This window comes from Rhamphochromis longiceps, linkage group LG13 (assembly GCF_057381845.1).
Source record: "Rhamphochromis longiceps isolate RC_006_pf linkage group LG13, R_longiceps_female_GT1.1, whole genome shotgun sequence".
Classification (NCBI taxonomy): Eukaryota; Metazoa; Chordata; class Actinopteri; order Cichliformes; family Cichlidae; genus Rhamphochromis; species Rhamphochromis longiceps.
The window spans coordinates 9297818-9318288 of record NC_140569.1 but is presented as its reverse complement, the minus strand read 5'-3'; the positions used below and the strand labels follow the sequence as shown (position 1 = coordinate 9318288).

General features: G+C 37.9%; 1 protein-coding gene across 8 annotated transcripts in view; it reads left to right on the top strand.

The window, feature by feature from the left end:
* The window catches only part of LOC146655350 (mitogen-activated protein kinase kinase kinase kinase 3-like), a 47049-nt gene that overhangs the window by 8457 nt on the left and 18121 nt on the right, over positions 1-20471 (top strand). For 5 of the 8 annotated variants that reach the window (XM_085427449.1, XM_085427452.1, XM_085427451.1 and 2 more), the window contains exons 2-17: positions 3787-3844; positions 6436-6526; positions 6763-6827; positions 6938-6993; positions 7126-7173; positions 7696-7738; positions 7977-8049; positions 8784-8915; positions 9284-9346; positions 9483-9564; positions 10722-10838; positions 13647-13719; positions 13873-13931; positions 16240-16302; positions 19843-19895; positions 20304-20342. In XM_085427449.1, coding sequence (XP_085283575.1) covers positions 3787-3844; positions 6436-6526; positions 6763-6827; positions 6938-6993; positions 7126-7173; positions 7696-7738; positions 7977-8049; positions 8784-8915; positions 9284-9346; positions 9483-9564; positions 10722-10838; positions 13647-13719; positions 13873-13931; positions 16240-16302; positions 19843-19895; positions 20304-20342 — 1115 coding nt within the window. The remainder of the gene's footprint in view (positions 1-3786; positions 3845-6435; positions 6527-6762; positions 6828-6937; positions 6994-7125; positions 7174-7695; positions 7739-7976; positions 8050-8783; positions 8916-9283; positions 9347-9482; positions 9565-10721; positions 10839-13646; positions 13720-13872; positions 13932-16239; positions 16303-19842; positions 19896-20303; positions 20343-20471) is intronic. The other 3 variants (XM_085427450.1, XM_085427453.1, XM_085427448.1) reach the window with 1 other exon arrangement.

Sequence of the window (20471 nt, the reverse complement as noted above, 5' to 3'; positions counted from 1 at the left end):
CCAGGCATTAACTCCAGCGCTTTTGCAGTGGAGCTGCTCAGTGGCCTTTAGCAGAAGGAGCTGATTATACTGGATCACTCTTACATGGAAGTGTGTTAGTTTTTAATGGACATTTTTTCACCCTCAAAGTTCGAAGAAATTAGACAAAGTGAAGATGAGATGGTAACTGGGTATAAGATCATAACTGCAACGAGTTTACGGAGACAGGAGGGGATGGGGATCTGAAGTGCTAATATGGAAGGTTATGCAAGGTTAAACTGTACCATACAGTATATGTATGGTACCATACAGTACAGTACCATACAGCACAGTTTACAGGAAAGAGACATGTAGACATTTAACCAAGATCTGGAGATGCCTGTCTGGGCTGAAGATCATTTAGGATAGATTGAGTAAAGTTCTAAAATCATTGTGTGTGTGTTAGTGTGGCACATCGGTTTAGCACAACTGCAACACTGTATCTGTATACAGATATTGGAGCAACATTTCTTGCAATTCAGGCTACATAATTACAAGGGAATGTCTTGCCTATTTCAGCAAGACAGTGCCACACCACATTCTTTTTGTATTACAACAGCAATGCCCAAAGCAAAAAAAAATGTCCGGGTGATGAACAGGCCTGCCTCCACCCTTGACTTACCCCACTCACTGAATAAATACAATTATTCATTATGAAAAGAGCTGAACTGAGCAGCTGATACCCTGAATCATGAAAGGAGGGGGAAACCGCTTGAGCCACAGTCTGCCACCAAAACTATGTGTATGCTTTTATGAGAATTTGTTAGATGTTTTATTCCAACACTGACTTCTTTTACTTTGTAAAATTTAGAACCACAGTGTGCTTCTGTGTTGTGGCCACTGTAATATTTCAGGAAGAAAGAGGTTTTTACTAATGTTCCTGCCTAAACTTTGGTTTTTAAACAAATGATCAAACCTTCAGGCCCTTGGCTGCAGAAAGATGGAATACCCATCAGTCAGTCCCAGCAGCAAGCCTCTAAAATTGAGTGTGGCCGTGTTTTTGCCACCAACAGAGGCACCGAGCGACCATGAGTCATCTCTGGTCTGTCTGAAGACGCTCTGTCTCTGCTCTCCACTCTGCATCCATCTCCTCCTCTCTTTGCTTCTCTTTGTCTCTCCCACCCTCCCCCCGCTTTGTTTTGATGTGGATCGGTCTTGGTTCCCCTCCTTCACTTGAATTTTTTATTTTTTTTAAATCCTATAGTTGGATAAAAATAAAATTCACGTGTCTGTGTTTTGGCATTAACATTGTTTTTTCCTGTGGTTACCCCTTAAATTTATTTTGCCATCACTATTGTGTGACCACAGTGCACACTACTGAAGTGATCTCGGTAAAGTTTGAGTCATTGTTTGTGCCACTTTGTTTTGTTTTCACTGCTCAGTTCTGTCAGCACCTTATGCTTCACAGCATCTGACACACAGTATCCTGGTGGTGATGGAATTAAACCAAGTGCAGTGCCAATGAATTCTGGGGACACACCCTTGTGGTTTCATTATAGTGCAGCTACACACCTGTAAAGTTTTGTGACTGAGTCTTGATGTTCCAGATTCCTGCCTAACAAGTCTTGACCTTTTGGCGTTCTTCTTAGTAAAGCATCCGAGCGGTTGTGGCAGCACTAATTTATTCTGCTACACAGGTGCTTGTGTCAGTGCAACAACACAATTGCAACTTCATAGTTTGGTTGTTTAAATCATCGTGTGTGTGTTGGCTTTTGCTAGTATGGTCGGGTCATGTGTCAGAATTTCAGAATTTTTTATTTTTTTTTTAAGTGGCGAGTCCCTCCCTTATGTTTCTGTCTGGCTGTACTCTGCCTTTGTGGTAGTTCTTGTGTAGGTGTCCTCAAGATCTTGTTTTGCCACAGACAGATGGACTGCCATGGTAAAACAATACCTGCTGTGATATCACAGCCAGTAAAAAGAACATTGCATTTTAAATTATTCTCATTTTGATACTTATTTTATTTTTATTTTTAAAGGGTTTTTAATTTTATAGTCTTTTTATGTTAAAATGTACACTTATTTTACTCTCCTATATAGGCTAGCTTCCCCACAAAGTGACCATTTAGGACAATAAAGAGAAAAACATACTTAATAATGTTTTATCTGTGATTGCAGCGTGCAGGGAGCATCATTTATTAGTGCAAACAAATGAAGGACATTTATCATCATTTTTCCAACGAGCTGCTGTCAGTGATGACAGACTGCCCGATTCAAAGTGCGAATCTGTGGCCACAGAGTGCCAGCAGCACCATTATAGTGCAATATCAGTACTACAGCATAAGTCAAATGTGAACACAAATCTGGAAATGTAAGTAAAAGCATATCATAACTGCTTATAAATTTAGTTTAACAATGAATAAAGTAACTTACGTTGTAGCTCTTCAGGATCTTGCATAATATTGTCTCATAATCCATTTAAATTAAAAAATATTTGCTATTTGAGATTTTGCATCCTGGGTTGAGCTTTTAACCAGCTGTTTCCGGGGTTTGGATTGGCATCATATGAACTCGTATAGCGAGCTTACGTTTGGGCCTCACATCAACAGCTGCTCATATCACATCCTCGCATCCATAGCGTGGATGTACTCTACACTGTGTTTTTGCTCAAGTACTGAAACAAGTTCGATGTTTCCACCCTTAAGCTTTTTTTTTTTTTTTTTTCTTGCATATTTTGCGCAGCACTGTTTTATGTTGAAGGTCTGTTTGAAGCCAAACGACTTACATACTACTTGAGTAGCTCCCGTTTCCTTTTTTTTTTTTTTTTTTTTTTTTGTCTTAAAGGTACTAAATCATTCTGGGAGGCTGTCACCCTGCTCTCGCCCTATGTTTGTGCTTGTGTCATTATTTTGTGTACTAGGGAATGTAAATGCATGTCGCCCTAATGTTAAATTAATATGAACTTGTGTCAAGAATCAGAATGAACGGAGATGTTGATGTCATGTTGATGGTGATGTCCCCCCACCAAGCATTAAGACTCAATAATATTCCAAAAGCCGATGTATTAGATCAATGTCACCATACTCCTAGGTTGTTCATAGTATTGAAGCTCATTTTTCCTTCCCATGTGGAATGTGCTGGACTCTTTTCCCCATTCTCTCACACATACAGTGCTGCTTCTATGTCACACAGGCCACTGGGCATTTTCTTGCCCTGAGTGAAGCACGCAATTCATGCCTCACCCAAAAGAAAAAGAATCTTTTTCCTCATGTATATTTCATATGTAATTCCTCTCTGACCCCATCAGCACTCCTGCTAAATGTAAACAACAGTCTGCTATTTATAGAAAATCTGCCTCTGTACTGTCGTTCCCCTCTTTTCTGACTTATGCCAGCTTTTCAGGAATTTAGGAAAAACAAGTCCACACATTCCTCCCCCATCCTGTTTGTGGTTTAAAGGGTTGCGAATGAGTAATGTCAGAACATTTTTTATTTGCTATACTGGCTACAAACAACTGATTTTGAAAAGTACGACACAACCACTCATGACAAAAAGGCACCAATTATATTTACCGTCAATATTTGATGGTGGCATTTTTGTGGATTCGGTGTTTCTATCAGCTTCCTCTCAGCTGATTGAAACTCATCTAATGAACATTACAGTTTTGTCTTTCTTGTGCTCTGAAGTGCAGTGAAAACAGTTAGGGTTTCTCTCTATCTGCTCTCCAGTTCTGTCACGTTGTACCTTGATGTTGCTTAAACAACTTTGCTTAATGACTGCTGTTCATGTTCAAGCCTACAATGACTCACGTTCCTTCTTGTCATACTTTAGGCTCGTAATGTAAACACAGGAGAGCTGGCTGCTATCAAAGTCATCAAACTGGAACCCGGTGAGTTACCTCATCTTTGTCTCTCTTACTTTATCTCCCTTCTTTTTTTCTCGCTGTATCCTACTCCTCATGTTTTTGAATTCCTCTTTCTACTTTATTTTCTTGCTGAATCTAGGGATGTGCGCAACCAGCTGACTAGACGTTTAAAACTCGACACCCTTGCTAGTTGGCACCGGAAATACCAGTTGGTTAAACATGTTATTATTATATTATTAAACGTACAATGACACGTACTGGTTCAGAAATGTTAGGACACCCTCTGCATTTCTGTCTTTTTTTTCTTTTCTTTTTTTAAAAAGGCAGAAAAAGACAAATAGTATATGTCTGTGAAGGTTCTCAGTCATCCAGGTCATCGTAGTCTAAGGAGCTTGGAAAGAAAAGCGTCTGGACTTCTTTAAGTTGCTTGAAGACGTTTCACCTCTCATCCGAGAAGCTTCTTCAGTTCTAGGGTCAAATGGTGGAGAGTCCCAGATTTAATCAAATAGCATACTTTCTTTTTTTCTCTCGTTTAAATGACGAGTTAGTCACCTGGCGCATCATTAGGTGTTGTCCTACTTATGCTCTCTTTCAAATCCTTTACCCCACTTTTTCTTGCTAAATAATAGTTCTTATCTTCGTGTCTATTCCTTTATATCCCCTATTTTTGCTTTATCTTACTCCTTGTCTTTCCATTCCTATATCTTGCTCTTCATCTTTGTCTATTCCCTTTTCTGCCCCTTTTTGTTGCTGTCCAGTTTGTATTTAGTGTGCGTATATATCTCTCTTTCGCTCGTAAGTCATTTTCCTTTCTATGTTTTCTCTAAGGATTCACCAACAGATTGTTATTTTAGTCTGTGAAGTTCTTCATTACAAACCTCTTTTCCATACTATGCCCTCTTACCCAGCACTCACTGATACTTGTGCTTTCCCCCCCCCCCCCCCCCCCCCTTAACTATGTCCTTTCCCTCATACAGGTTAATTTCCTTGTCTTTTTCTTGTTTAAATCGGGCATTTCATTTAGTAAGTAAAATATTTGAATAATCCAAATAGTCAGCTGTTCAGATGCCCTTTCTTTGGGTAGATAGTGAGTTTTTGTCATTTTTGACATTAAAATATTCTTTCTTTCTTTTTTTGTGGTAATAGATGTCATCTGTGCTTTTGCTTGAGTCGACCCTCCCTCTTTAAGTAGCGATGATGACACTTTAGTTCACTTTACTTTACTTTACTTTTACTGCCCAAGCGACAGTGAGGCTAGACTTAGAGGCTTTTTATAACCACCTAGCAACAAAGGTGCAACTCTCTCTCCCTCCTTAGAGAGAGGAGATCAAGCCAGGAGATCTAGAGTTCAATCTTAGAAGCAATGGAATTTTATTTGGCCTCCTGATTTCTGATGTTGTATTTTTTTTTTTTTTATTTGTTGTTTTTTACTTGCTAATACCAATTTTTGAAAATTCCAAATTTCAAATCACACCAAATACAAGGTAAAAATAAACTTTTCTTCAATGCAGAATTGTATTTTTATAACTAAATCAGTTATCAGACTTTACAGTTCCCCTAAACTGCACAAGTTACACGATCTTCACTGTTAAACATCTCTGAAAGTAAATAATAGAAAAAATAAAGGAGTTAATGTACACATAATTTACCTTTCCAAACAAAAGCAGGTGTAACAGATTTCTATAAAAACACAAATGTACGTTTCTTGCATCATTTAACTTGTTTAACTTACATCATTCACCAGATAACAGGGGAGCAACCCTTTTCTCTTTTTCTTCCACTGCTCATACCGAGGCTCATATTGAAGCTACATGCTTTGCGGTTCCATCTGCACGCCACGTAGCTTTGGCCACTTTCCTTTTGTTATCTTTGTTTTTCTTCTTCAGTTTAATTAATCATCTTCAGCTCTGTGACGATACTTAATTTAAGTTTTCATGCCAGTTCACTGATGATCTAGTTTGGCGAACTTTGCATCACCCTCACTCGCAGCGAAGAAGTCGCTAACAGCCACAGGCAGACACTAACAATGTGTGGCTGCCCGTATGAGTGTGCAATATTTGCCAGTGTCAGTTTGCACATTTTGCACATGCATGAAAGGAACTGGCTCATAATTGGACATACACGATGTTGAGCAGCTGGTTACCAGTCCAGGCTAGGAATCCTGAAAACTAGTCTCCATCTGATCAGTTGGTGCATCTGTAACTTTGAATTCATGACAGCTGATTTGTCACTAACAATATCAAGCCCAAAAAATATTGTTTGGGGGACACTGCTAGACATTACAGGACAGCTGTTAAACTATATCCTACCAATGTGTATGCTATGTATTGTTTTGTTTTTTTATAGCATGTCATGAATTCAATCTGCAGAAAGTCCTATATAAAGAAATACTGTTTACTTACTTGTTTAATTACTGTACAATTTATGATTTTGGACTGATGAACTGCTTTGCTTCAGTTTATGCTCTTCTTAGTGGTTCAGACACAAGTGCAAGAACAGTCTGTCAGAAACAGAAAATAGCAAACAAACCCAGCCATCTATTCTGTAAGTCATAACAATGCCAAGATGCATACTAAATGATCACTATAATAATATTGTGTGTGTTTTTATTGAAGGTGAGGACTTTGCAGTCGTGCAGCAGGAGATTATAATGATGAAGGACTGTAAACACTCCAACATCGTTGCCTATTTTGGCAGTTATCTCCGGTAAGAGAGTGTGTGTGTGTGTGTGCCAGATGTGGAGTGCAGTATTTTCTTATGGTTATTATTAGAGTGCATTTAATTGATATTTAAGTGACTCATATTTTTATTCGAAAAAAGTATGAGTGTCAGAGAGGAAAAACACAAGCTGGTGTAAGATAGATCGAAGGAGGCGAAGGGCTCATACCTTGTGAGTAAATGTAAACATGCACTTAGACATAGTTCTCTTTGTGTGTGTGCAGAAGAGATAAGTTATGGATCAGCATGGAGTACTGTGGAGGTGGTTCTCTGCAAGATATCTATCATGGTAAGGACACCCAGGCACAATGATTCAAACCATTTCATTTTTACTGTGATCTTTGATAGTCTCTTTTCCCCCCTCATGCCTTCTGTCTTTTTTTTAATCTAATATTCCAGTAACCGGGCCTTTGTCAGAATCACAGATAGCTTACATGTCACGGGAGACCCTACAGGTAGTGTCTACAGTACTGATAATGTGTGCCAGATTAAGATTTAAAATTTCATCATCTTTATCATGTTATTGTTGTCTTATTTTATGAGTAATAGTAACGGTAACGTCATTTGCTGTGTAATTCTATTTGCAGGGTTTATACTACCTGCACAATAAAGGCAAAATGCACAGAGACATTAAGGTGAGTTTGGAGAAAAAGGCAGTGGGCAGTGATTTGTTCATAAATAAAGTTATAGTCATGATTAATTGTTAAATCTGATTTCTGAAAATCTACATATTGGCTCTACATTTACACTTTGTGAGTAACATAGCAATCTACTTCAGCTATTAGGCTCATTTTTAGTTAATTAGGGTCATTCATTTGGTTCAGTAAGGCTGTTTTTTGCATTATTATTATCATTATTATTATTATTCTTTTACACTGGGACTAAGCTTAATAAATGCTTGGGAAACCTGTTGTTGGTGCACAACCACATATATTAAGCATGTGTTTGTTATAGGAAAAATGAATAGTCATTCCCCACTAACAGTTAAGTCAATGACAAAGCACTTTGTAACTGTTTTGCCTTTCAGATTATACTTAGTAATACTTATTATAATTAGTAGTATTATTTAAAATTTAGTTGAAGTGTAAAATTGTGTGTTTTATCCTAAAGCTCAGTATATTTTGTTTTTGTTGTTTTTTTCTTTCCTTCCCCTACAGGGAGCCAACATCCTCCTGACAGACAATGGCTATGTGAAACTAGGTGAGAGAAACACGCAAGGCCTGCAATTACCTTCTGCTTCAACAGACTGAATCTGAATGGCCTCATTTGCTGACTTGTTTTTTTTTTCTTTCTTTTTTTCTTGGCCTCTCTGCTGTTCCTCTTTCACTTTGTATTTATTTCTTTACATTCTTCCTTTTCATTACATTCCTCTAATTCTATTTCCCTTTATCCACTTTTTCCTCTCCTTTTTGTTTTTTTCTTCTTCATTATTCCTTAGCTGACTTTGGCGTATCAGCCCAGATCACAGCGACCCTAGCAAAGAGGAAGTCATTCATTGGAACACCTTACTGGTAAGTTGTTTATATTTAACCAAAAGCTTCACTGACGTTGCATAGGGGTACGCAGGTAGAACAATAAAAATAAAACCCAGCAGGACAGGGCAAGGCAAGCACTTTTCATACAGAAGCAATTCAGCAATACAGAGTGCTTTACTGAGGAAAATATGAGACAAATGCATTAAAATTATAAAAAATTAATGGAAAAAAATTACAATTATCAAAATAAAAATTAATGATTAAAATAAGGTAACAAAATTGACCTGAAAGACTTCTAACCTTGCATTTCTGGAGCCAAAAACAATTACTTGAGCCTTTTCATCGGTGAGCTAAAGGAAGTTCTGGCTGATCCACTCACTGATTTGTTGGATACATTTACTCTTCCTGTTCTGTTAGAGTGCTTTAATCCATTGGAATTGATGGCAGTTCAATACAATGCTTGCTGCTAATGGGCCAATGTTGTACACATAGGGATTTGTCAACTAATGTGTTTCTCTTCTTTATTATATTAGCTGTTCTTTAATGCAAAAGAACAAAACCCAGAAATAAATAGTACTTGTTAGTTGTAGAGAAATCATAGAGCTGCATTTGAGGTTGGGAACTTTCTGTGCTGCTGCTGGGAAATACTGTACAAAGTTCATATTCTGTTCTTGTGTGTAGTTGTGTAACCCATTTGGATAGTTGATCATTCCTCCCTCTTATATGCATCTTGTTTTCATACAGTCCTTCTGTCTTGTTTCCTTGTATAGGATGGCTCCTGAGGTAGCAGCGGTGGAGAGGAAAGGGGGTTACAACCAGTTGTGTGATATCTGGGCTGTGGGTATCACTGCAATAGAACTGGCTGAACTGCAGCCACCCATGTTCGACCTGCACCCAATGAGGTAGGAGTGTGTGCGGGCTGTGATGATGCAATAATAGTAAAGAATGTTTACAATATTATTTGGAAGATTTAATTCTTACCATGTATCTCTGCATGTATTTAATAAAAGTCAGAACCACTGACAGACATTAATGTTATTAGCTTTAGATAATTTTTGTGTGACAAGTCTAAAGGGTTACTTTACAAAATGTTGCTATATTTATGTCCTGGAGATTTTAATCTTTATTCTATTCATATATTACACTGGCTTTAGTCATTTGGAGTAGATATTGTGTATCAAATTGGCTTTATTACTGAATGCTAGGAAGGCATGTCTTTCTACACTGTTAAAGGTGATTTTTCTCATTTGTATTTCTTCTCTCCCAACAGGGCTCTGTTCTTAATGACAAAGAGTAATTTCCAGCCTCCTAAGTTGAAAGATAAAATGAAGTGGTAAGACTGTCATGCTTTTGCATATATGTTGGTCTTGCTCACATTTGCTATAGATGTAACACCCAGCTGTTTAAATGACCAGTTTTTATCATTTTACAGGGCTAAAACATTAAACCTTTTTCCTTTTTTCTAATAGGACAAATAACTTCCACCATTTTGTCAAACTGGCTCTGACCAAGAACCCAAAAAAGAGGCCCACAGCTGAGAAACTGCTGCAGGTGAGGAAAGTTTAACTTTCAGACATTACAGTCCATCTCCAATCATATTTACATGATGTAAAACAAACAAAAATGATAGGGCTTCCCAGTCAACTTTTATGTTAAGTTAGGAAACTAGCCATGCTGACAAAATTGCTCAACAGTGTTTATAAATATCAAAAGCCATTTCAGATTTGGCAGATCTCCTTTCTGAGGCGGTCTGATGGATAGCTTCCAGCTCTGCTGCTATTTTTTTTGGTTGCTTTGTGGAAATCCTATTCTGGCCACCTGCATGTGGGCTCTGCAGGTTTGTCATGAACCTAAAATGTGCATATATAAACTACTGTGTCAAACTGACCCAGTATTCAGTTTTTAAGGCGCATGCCTGAGTGAGAGCAACCACACAGCACTACCACACACTATGCAGTTTTTTGTGCAGATTTGTTGCCTGCAACTTGGTTGTTTTCTTCAAAGTGAAATTCAGGTTAAAGGGTTGCTGTTTTAACCCAATGTAGTTCCGACCAGTATCTCAAAACACACAGTGAAAAGGTTACTTGTAAAGCTACACTTTAATGTGTTGCATCACTGCCCACGAGCCATACTTTAAGGTTGAAATTGGCCAAATTTAAAACAAGATGCCCAAACAGGATGTGTGATTACACCTCAAGCAAGCAGCATTAGACTTCCAAAATAAGTCTACTAAAAAATCCACTGTTAAAAAATTAACCTTTTGCAATATTTTTTTTTCCTCATTCGATCAGTCCTCAATATCTTTTAAAACTTCTAAGTGGTCATGGTGTCATGTATTATATATGAAGCGTTCACATGTGTACTAGGTGCATTCTGTGATGTTAAAAGGTACTGTGTATAAAAGAAGCTGGAGCAACGTGATACATGATGCATGAAGCAAGATCTAAATAATGGAAGGAAAGCATAAACTTCAGTTTGCTTTGTAAGCATCATTCATCACTGTGTGCTACAGCAGTTAGGGCTGTTATTTAAACGGCATATCAATTTGTCAGCACCCTAATGAGCTGCTGGATTAGTTGCAGCTCTGCTTATTTAAGAATCACATATTACCCAGTACAGTTTATTTATTTATTTTATATTTTTTTGGTTTAAAAATGTGCCATTGGTGATGTCACCTGGATTGATTCCAACTCTTGTTTCTCTTCCAGCACCCTTTTGTTTCCCAGCCTCTCAGCAGGACGTTAGCGATTGAGCTGCTGGATAAATCCAACAACCCCGACCACAGCACCTTCAACGACTTTGACGATGACGACCCTGAGCCTGAGGTAACCTTTGACCTTCAGGATTTTCTGTTAAACCCAAAGTTTTGTCGGGCCGAGCATAAATGTGATTGTGTTTTACTCGATCATGCTTCTTTTCTTCCTCAACTTCCTTCTGTCTCCTCAGTTGTCCTTTCATTAAATTCCTTTGTCATTCACAGCTTTTTCTCTCCATGCTTACTCCCTCCTTTCTTTGTCACATGTGAGTCATCTTTCTGCTCTGTCTTTCCCTTTCTTACTCATTCCTTTTTATCCACTTCTTCTTTTGCTTCTCTCAGATTTATTTCTCATTTTCTGTTTTTGGTTCACTTTTGTTTTTCTCTTCTTCTTTTTAGCACTGCTTGTATCGCCCCACATTTTATTTTCCTCTCCTGTCTTCTATTCCCCATCCCTGATCCTCTGAATCCTTAGTTTAAGTACAGGGGTCACTTTCTTCCCATAAGTCCCGGTGCTCGACGTGCACCCCGTTTTGCAGCCCGTCGGAAGGTACTACTGTTCCTGCAGTGTCTGCACTGATGTCATTCTAACACAAACTCTTCTGACTGTAGTTTTTTTTTTTTCGGAGGGGGGGGGGGGCAGGGGGGGAATAGGACTACAGAACTGAATGAATAAAAAGTAAATTTCCAGTTCAGTTTCTGCTGGTGTTGCCGTGGAAGTCGACATTGGTATGTGAAACAGTCATTTGATAGCTTACTGTGGCGGTTTCATAGACCTTTCTGTTGACATTCAAATCAGCTGACTTTATACAACTGCATCACACAAAATTGCGTCATTATTCTTATTCTAAAATTTGCTTATATCTTATGCACATTTTACTTGAATGCTTTAAGTAATGAGATTGTTAGAGATAAAAAAACAAATTCAGCTTTGCTCCTAAACTTTAACATTTTCAGAACACAGTTGAAGTTAATGATTTAAGCCACAACTGCACAGCACTCATGTGTGAACAAAATAGAAAGATAAGGGTTGGCTATAAGGAAATTCCGGTGATTTATTACTTACTGGGTTTTACGTCATCTCTGTGTAGTTGTGAACAAATAAAAGGCCATAATAGGATAAGGTCCACTGTATTTCTCCTAATAATTTGGGAAACTCTTGTATTACAGCAGCCAAAACATTAAGTAGAATAAATCATTGGATCATTAAAATAGAATAAGATAAAACATTATGGTAAAAATGTCACAGATCCCAATTAAAAACAAAAAATAATTAAGTAAAAAACTTTAAAAAACAGCGGTAGAATAGAAATGGCTTCATAAATGTAACAAATTATAAAGTTTATATTATTTATGACTGACATATAGTGACTATAGGCAGATAAAAGTAACCTTCCAACAACAACAACTGGCGACATCGGTGAGAATCAAAGGGGAATGCAAGAAATCGGGTCAGTTTTTCACTAGCACCTCAACTTGACTCTACTTTGCTCTACTCAGTTTCAGTTGTTTTCCATTACAGTTTTATACCATTTTAATGTCTTATATGTATGCAACACAAATACAACACAACCATGGTCTAGCTCCCTCTGGATTCTGTTGTTTGCACAAATACATCTGGATCTTGTCATTGGACCAGTGTTGGTTTGTGTGTAGCCCATTTCCTTATTTGCCATGTCTAAAAAAAAAATAGCGGTATTATTCTTGCGCAGGAGTCACCCTCATGACTCATCCAGTGACATTACTTCCTCGCCTATCAGTGGCATGCAGTGTTTTGACGTCACATTTTCAGCTCAACTTGGCTTGCTTGGAAACCCGGCCAAGTCGGCACTACCACCAAACAGAAAGCCCTAAAAGTCAACTTGAGCGGTTGCTAGTGGAAAAAAGGCATAAATAGCATCACTAAGGATCTTTTCCATTCACTTCAGTTCTGTAGCACCTGGGATGATAAAGAAATGCCTAAATTCATAAAGATGGCTTCAAAAATATCACATTGTCACTCTCTCTAGAATTATGTTTTTAAGTATTAAATTCATACACAAACTCATGGAAAAAAAACCCTCCAACATGTTGATGTTTCAAATATTAGACAAAAGAAAATGTAGTGTTGTGGAAGGCCAAAAGGCTGTAGGTTGCTAAAGTGTTATAGCTATGGACGCCATCTTCACCTGTCTTTAACCTTTCAGGTATTAATCGTGGTTTGTGTCTAATGAGAATGGACTATGAGAATAATTGCAAACAAGCAAACAAAAATGTCTGTTGGAGGAGCCGAGTTCTAAATGTTGCTTTGATTGATGCATGGTCTTTTGTTGTCTTGGTTTGTCTTCCAGTGCTTCATAAGCATGCACTGAGGTTGCTGTGTCATTAGATTTCTGTGGGATGGAGTTTGGATTTTATTTTAAATTAACAATAACTGTGGTTCAAAATAAGAATGGCCAGCTGCACTCATGACATATAAAATAACTAAGTACCGTTTTCCATTTCAGCATTTAAACCCTGTTTTTCCGCTTGTATTAAGAATGTAGATCATCAGATGATGATGATGAGATACTGTGTGACAATCTCTCTGTTATAAATCTTCCAATGTAAAGAGGACTTTACAGCTTACAGGTATCCAGTGTTTGGAACCAAAAGGGTGGATGAATGTTTTTCCTCTGACTGTGTTGCTGTTGTTTGTTTTGGTTCTTGCAGTGTGTGTGTGTGTGTGTGAGACTCTCTGTTTTTGCTGTGTCATCAAATCCCACCCACAGGAAATAGCAGTGGGATTATGTTTTTGTTCTTAAACCTATTGTGATCTTTCCAAATCTAGTGCAAACCACTACACCGAGTGTCCAGAGCAGCTTTGACACTGTCTGCTCTTCTTTTTATTTCCTGATAGTCCCCGGTTCCTTATCGTATCCGCTCCACCAGCAGGAGCACCAGAGAAGGAAAAACACTGTCCGAGATGAAATGTGAGTTGCTACAAAAGGTCAATGTGAACAAATACAATGTCTTTAGTATCTTTTTCCTCCTTCTTCAATAAACTTACTCAGTATATATATCTCCCTACCTCATGATATTCCCTTTCTCCCATCCTCCCCTCTCTCTTATTTTGCCTCTCTCAGTCGATCAAGTGAAGTTTGATAGTCTTTTGGAAAAGGAGACACAACCTCATCATGAACCGGTGAGTTGATCACATTATGTTTGTATGTGTGCGAATGAGATGAGATTTGTGTGGTTGTTAATTAACCAGTACCAACTTGGCTGTCCCTCACCTAATCACACATGGCACCTCCACCAATCTATGTTTTTCTCTGTCTGTGTTGAACCAATCCTAGTTAAATATTCTAAGGTTTAGGAATGGCATGTTTCGCTAATTATTATATGGGTATAACAACAGAATTGGCAGAAATCTAATGCCCAGTTGCATATAAAATCAGATTTACAGTAACCAGCAGGCTGTTGTGAATATATCGTAAAGAGAGTAGTCCCTGGTGGATCTTGTGCTTGCTGGAGGAATTAAAAGTCCAATTTGATCTGGAATGTTTTGGGATTCACCAAACCCTGAAGGCTGTGGCTGAACAGTGTTATTGCAGTAGCTTAAAATACACAACCCAGCTGGATAAACAGCTCTATGGATTCATTTTAATGAAGTTGTAACTGTAGACCTCTTGTTATTGCTGTTTGACAAACACAGGTATGATTTGTCAGTAGTAGCTTTCTTTCGCTACTGGTTGGACAGAACTCAGTAGAATAAAAGTCGTGTTCTTGGCTTTCATTTGCATAAAATTTGTAATTTATCTTGGTCAGATTATGCTCAGTTTTGGTCAAAAAGTTAGCATAGGTTCTTTAAAAAAAATCTTTGGCTGAGCTATGATTTCTTGATATTTTTTCCCAGTATATGTTGCTCCCCGACTTCCTTTTCACCTTTTTGTCCTTTCTTGCACGTCTTCCACTGTCCCCACCCTCTTAAAGTTGTCTTTGATAGTTCACCAAAAAATCTAACCAAACCTTTATTTTGTCGTCTCTTTATCTTTTGATCTATAAATTTAGATTAATGCTATCATATTAACCTCATATGATCTGTAATTCATCTTTTATCAACAATCATTCATCTGTCCATTAAATTTCTACTCTCTTTTCAAGGGAACTCTGGCAGCTTGCATTACATTTGTCTTGTGACATGTGTAGATTTTAGCTTTTAGCTTGTAGCTCCAAGATCCATCCAGTGAGGACTGCCATGCTGTTTTAGCATTCATATTATAATATTTTGATCAAAAGAGACTCTGTGCAAGTATTTTTTTTTCTCTCTTTTTTTGCAATAGTGGCCAAAAATCAAACAGACCCATAGTAACAGAAAGTACCTCTAAAACGCTGATCACAAGTTTACGGACACTCATCATGGGCTTGAATAACTTGGTAAATTCTGGCTTTTAACATGAACTGTTCTCTTTCCAGGATGAAATGATTGTACAGCATATGTCTTTAATAACTTAACAAAGCAAGGATTGAGTGCACAAGTTTGAAATATTTTTGGATTTCTTTAATCCACACAGGTTCTAAAGTATACATACACACCCACTAATATTTGGATAAATGTCCCTTAGCAAGTCAGACCTTTTGGTATCCATCAACCGTCTTCTGGCTGAATATTTGACCATTTTTCTTGTCAAAATTGGAAGAACTCATTTAAATTACACTTTAGCAGCATGATTCAAAGAAAATGTTAATAGCCTAAACGTACCAGGACATCCATACCCATGATGAGTGAGAAATGCATGTGTGGAAATACTACCCAGAATACAGCTGGCTACCATTAGTTGTTTAATTTGTATGTAGAATGTTATGAAAAGTACCCATATTATACCCTTATTAACTTTATATTTTGTAGGCTCACATATATGCTGTTGTAGCACAGTTTATTATTTTCTCTCCATTCCAAACCTCCATCTATGTTTTAAACTCACATCTGTCTCCTCCTCTCTTGAGATTATTATTCAAATATACTCTATCCTTTTCTTGCCAAGTCAAGCACCTATTAAAAACTAAATAAAAATGGCCTTAAGCTACGTACACACTGGAAGTGATTCATAGTGACCCATAGAAATAGAATGACATTTGGCGACTTGAAGCAAATAAAGACAACTTAACTCTTGCTGAGTTGAAGTGGGCGGGACACAAGATAAACTGTTCCCAACTTCCAGGCAAGTGACTGAAGAATACCCTTGACTGACATATGACCTGGTAGTAAACTATAGAGAGTAACTTAGACAACCGGAACCTGGAATGTCTAAAAGCGATGAGCCACCAGCTTGAAAGTGATGTGCGACGAGCGAATCATTTCCAGTGTGGACACAGCTTTAACCCAAACTCATTTTTCACAAGTCATCCCTTCCCTCCATATCACCATTCCTACCTGTTCCCCACCATTATTAGTCCAGGACAGGTTAATGTATTAACTGAGGTCTCTCTCGCTCTGTCTTGCTGACCAGTGTGATTCTGAGCCCTATCTGGACTGTGTTGAGGAGCTCTACTATACAGCAAGATCTAATCTGGTAGTACACCTTTAGTCTCTCTTTGTTTCAGCCTCTCCATCTCTCCAGCTGTTGGCCCATTTATTTTCAGTCTGTCAATTTTTAACGTCATGCTTTATTTAAAATATAATTTAATTTTTTCTCTCCATCTTGCTCATTCTTAAACTCTGAAGGATGAGTCCTTGTCCTACTTTTGTCCTTTTTCAGAGCTCTGAAACTCTCGGCTGCTCGATGTCCAACCTGTATATTTGTTATTTCACATTGTTGATCCATCTCTTCTAGTCCACCCGTCTGTTACTGCCCATCTTTATCTTCTGTTTCCAGCTTCAGCTTTTGCCTCACGAGCTGGTGTTGTAGTTGTCATAGTGATTAGAGTCGTTAGTGCTATTGTTGTTGTTGTTGTTCTTATATATGCATAAAACACACAGATTGGCACACAGAGGTATAAACACAGGGAGGGACACTACAGTGGAGAGGCATGTTACTCAGCAAATGTCTAGTTGAGATGTATTGAAGAATTGTGACAGAAGGGTAGCTTTCAGGGGGGAAAAGCATATTTTGGGGAAAGTTGGCTAACTTTTCTAGTATTTTCTCCTTTTAAAATCAGATTTAACTGGACTTCTGTACATGCAGTTTTTATGTGTCAGTAACCACTGAATTAAAAGTTTGTTCTAAAGTGCTTCAAAATGACTGCCAAGATACCTGCCAAGTCGTAAGACTTACTTCAAGAAAGGCTTTAATATAGAGGAAGATATATCAGGTTCAGCAGTGGAGCTGCAGCTCTAAAGGCTGGTAGTGGTGCAGTGCCTTGCTCAAGGACATCTAAAGGAGATTTAAAATATATAAAAGGCATGTCTGCTCAAATTTATTAGCACATACACTTTTAATGTGTGTTCTATGGTACTCAATATTTCTTTTCCATATTTCTGATGTTTCCACAGAATGCGCTTCTCTCATTTGTAAAGTGTTGCTTATGTTTTTCTAACCTCTTGTAGTTAACCAGAGTAGCGAGGCCTTGTTTTTTGCTTTGTTTTTTGTCTGTTAGTATGCGTGTTTCTTTGTAGTTTCTTTGTAGCATTGGTGTTTTGTGTCTGCTCATCTGGAGTGCGCATTTCCTCTTGCATGCTTTTTGCTTTCAGGCGTAACATTCAAAAATATTTCTCTGACAAGATGCTGCATTCACATTGTGGTTTTTATGTCACCGATATCCAACCAGAATTTCATTAGTTGATTTAAATTCAGGACCGTTGTCATAGTGCTGAATTTATTGTCAGCCTGCAGAATCATAAAATCTGCACAGCTGATTCTTTATTAGCCCGCACACTCTCAAATGTGCTTTATGACAACATAACACTTTTCTTACCAAAGTTATCTAAAACATTGGTTCCCAATCCACGGTTTGCGAGTCACTTAGGCGTCCACCAATGTATCTGATAACTGCTCCAAAAAGTTACTGGTGTACTTTACTGTACTACAGATACTTTGTATTAGGGGTGTCACTAGGGCTGTTCGATATAACGATATATATCGGATGACGATATAAAAACGTCTATCGTTTCATTTTACGCTATCGTTTGTTTCGTGGTGTTGCAAAATAAACTGTTTACGGCAATATTTTTTCATCCTTTTGACGGTCACTGTAGTGGCTATATTCATTTCTTCTTTCTCTCTTTCTCTTATATTTAATATAACCACACTACGGACGGACAAGCGCCTGTTTTTATGCGTTGTGGTTAGCAACAACGACGGTAACACCATCTCGTGTCCGCTTGTTTATGTTCCATATAAACCTTTCACAATAAAGCTCAAGATCCTGTTGAGACTTTTCAAAATAAACTGAATCACGTGAAAGAGTATGCAGAGTATTTATGGATGAGAAGCAAAAAAGAGCCGCCAGGTGCTAAAAAAAATAAACCTTAGACTCAAACGTTAGAACAGGCTTTTCCCTGCAGCACGCCGTGTAATAAATACTCACAAAGAAAACGGCGGCCGTTAAACTTATGTCTAAAAATGTACAGTTTCATGCATCGGTTAAAACACTCGACTCCAGCTACATGACGCGCAGCTGGAAACACTTCCCGCAAAACGAGCTGCACGAGATTCACAGAATTTACAGAAAATGTTACATTTTTGTGATTTATATTGTTATCGTGACGATAGATGTCTTATATCGGGATATGAGATTTTGGTCATATCGCACAGCCCTAGGTGTCACTAAAAATGTGTATTGATTGTTTGATTGATTTAGAAAACAAATATGTTAGTAATGACATATAATAATATTAGAAATACGTTTGTAGTTGCTCTTTGTGCATGCTTCTGTAAAGTTATGGCTTCAGACTCTGTCATACATTTGTGTTTTTTGTCATTTTACCCAAGAAGTCAACACAAAAGAGCAAAGCTTTAGATAAACTTGACCAATAGAAGTACTGCTGTCTAGATATTGCAGAGAGACTTATTTCTATCTTGTTACTGTGACTATTTTGACAAAGATAATGAATTGAGAAAATCCAATTTTAACATTATATGCCTCCTTTAGAGGTGTTGAATGCATTTGGAAGATAAAACCTTTTCGTTTAGTCATGTTTCCAAATACAAAAATACTGTAACTGCAGTCAACAGTAGTAACAGAATGTTCAATCGAAAGGACAAGGAGCACATCACAACCACCGCACTACAATATTTTACATTAGTGAAACCTATTTAATGATAGTTAATAAAAATGATTAACGTATCTACTGTCCTGTATTTCTTGGATTGGATTTTAGTGGAGTTTGGGTTTCTGGGTTAATTCATAGCTGGTAACTTCAGTAACCGACAGCATGTTACATTTTCTGTCTTTCCCTCAACTGTTTTGTGAAATAGTGCATGTTTTCACCTGTTTGTGACCTAAAAGGAACTTGTTTCATCTAGAAAATAAGTCATTGACTCAACAACAAGTCAGTGCATGAGACCATAATGCAAAATTTTAGGGTTTCACAAGCCCAAACGACAGGGAACCACTTTTTGGAAACAACTTCTGTGTTCTATCTGTGAAGCCAGTACTAGCAAAAATTAGCAGGATGAGTAGGATGATAATGTTTCTTTTCATCATTGTTTAATGATGACATTGAAATTAGTTACTTGGTGTGCACCTAATTATTGGTCCTTTTCCTAAATGTGTCAAATGCCAGACTTGTTTTGTGGCTAACGCCCGATGATTAATATATGTAGTATTGGACCACAATGTGAGTTCAGCAAGTGTCAGCTCTGTATAACTATAAATACCCATATGCTCACCATATACATCTGTGAATGTCTGTGGTTATGAATTATACTTCAGGTGAAAGAGCTTCTTATTGTGGGTATGATTTCCAGCAGGCTGCTGTAACGGTCACCACAGCTGCTACAGTGGCAGCGTCTGCAGTCATTTGGCAACTGAAAAGGGCTTCAGTGATGGCCACAACTTTAAACGTGGTTTACTGCCTCAGTTGGCCAAGATCTACAGCACCTGTTAATATATGTATAAATGAACTATTTATGAAGGGTTATGTCACAGTTGTAATCTAATTTGTCTTGTAGGATTTGCAGCTGGAATACGGTCAAGATTCATCGCGTTTTTTGGGAGGAAACAAGTAAGTCTGGCTTGTTTATTTTCTGTTTTTAAACATTTACCTCCCCCTGGATTCTCTTCTTTCATTTCATTGTCAGTTGCAGCTATCCTTCATTTTATTTTATTTTATTTTTTAAATTTTTAATGTCTAGATTGAGCGAGGATGTAGACAATAAGAAGACTTGGAATGTGAAGAGATTTTCTGTTGTGCATTTCAAAGTCTGTGCCAACTTTATGACACTGTCTGTATGCAGCTTTCTGCTCACAAGCATGCATTGTAAGCAGAAAGCTGAGGTTCAGATAAGCACAGCAGAATGTCCTCTAGACTGGGAAGGACTAAGATTTTATTCTCGATACACAAAATCAAAACCTGGGTACTTTTGTCTTTCTTTTTATTCTGTCATTTGTGCTTTTCCGACTTGTCAAACAGGAGTCTTCTCAAATCGGTGGAGGAGGAGCTGCAGCAGAGGTGAGTTTACTCCACTTTGGCGTCCACGTTCAGTGTCTTGGATCTGCTGGTGCTCTAACCACGCCTACCCATGAGCCAATCATTGTTTAACGGCAGGACTAATGAGGCCAATCACATGCAACTAATGCT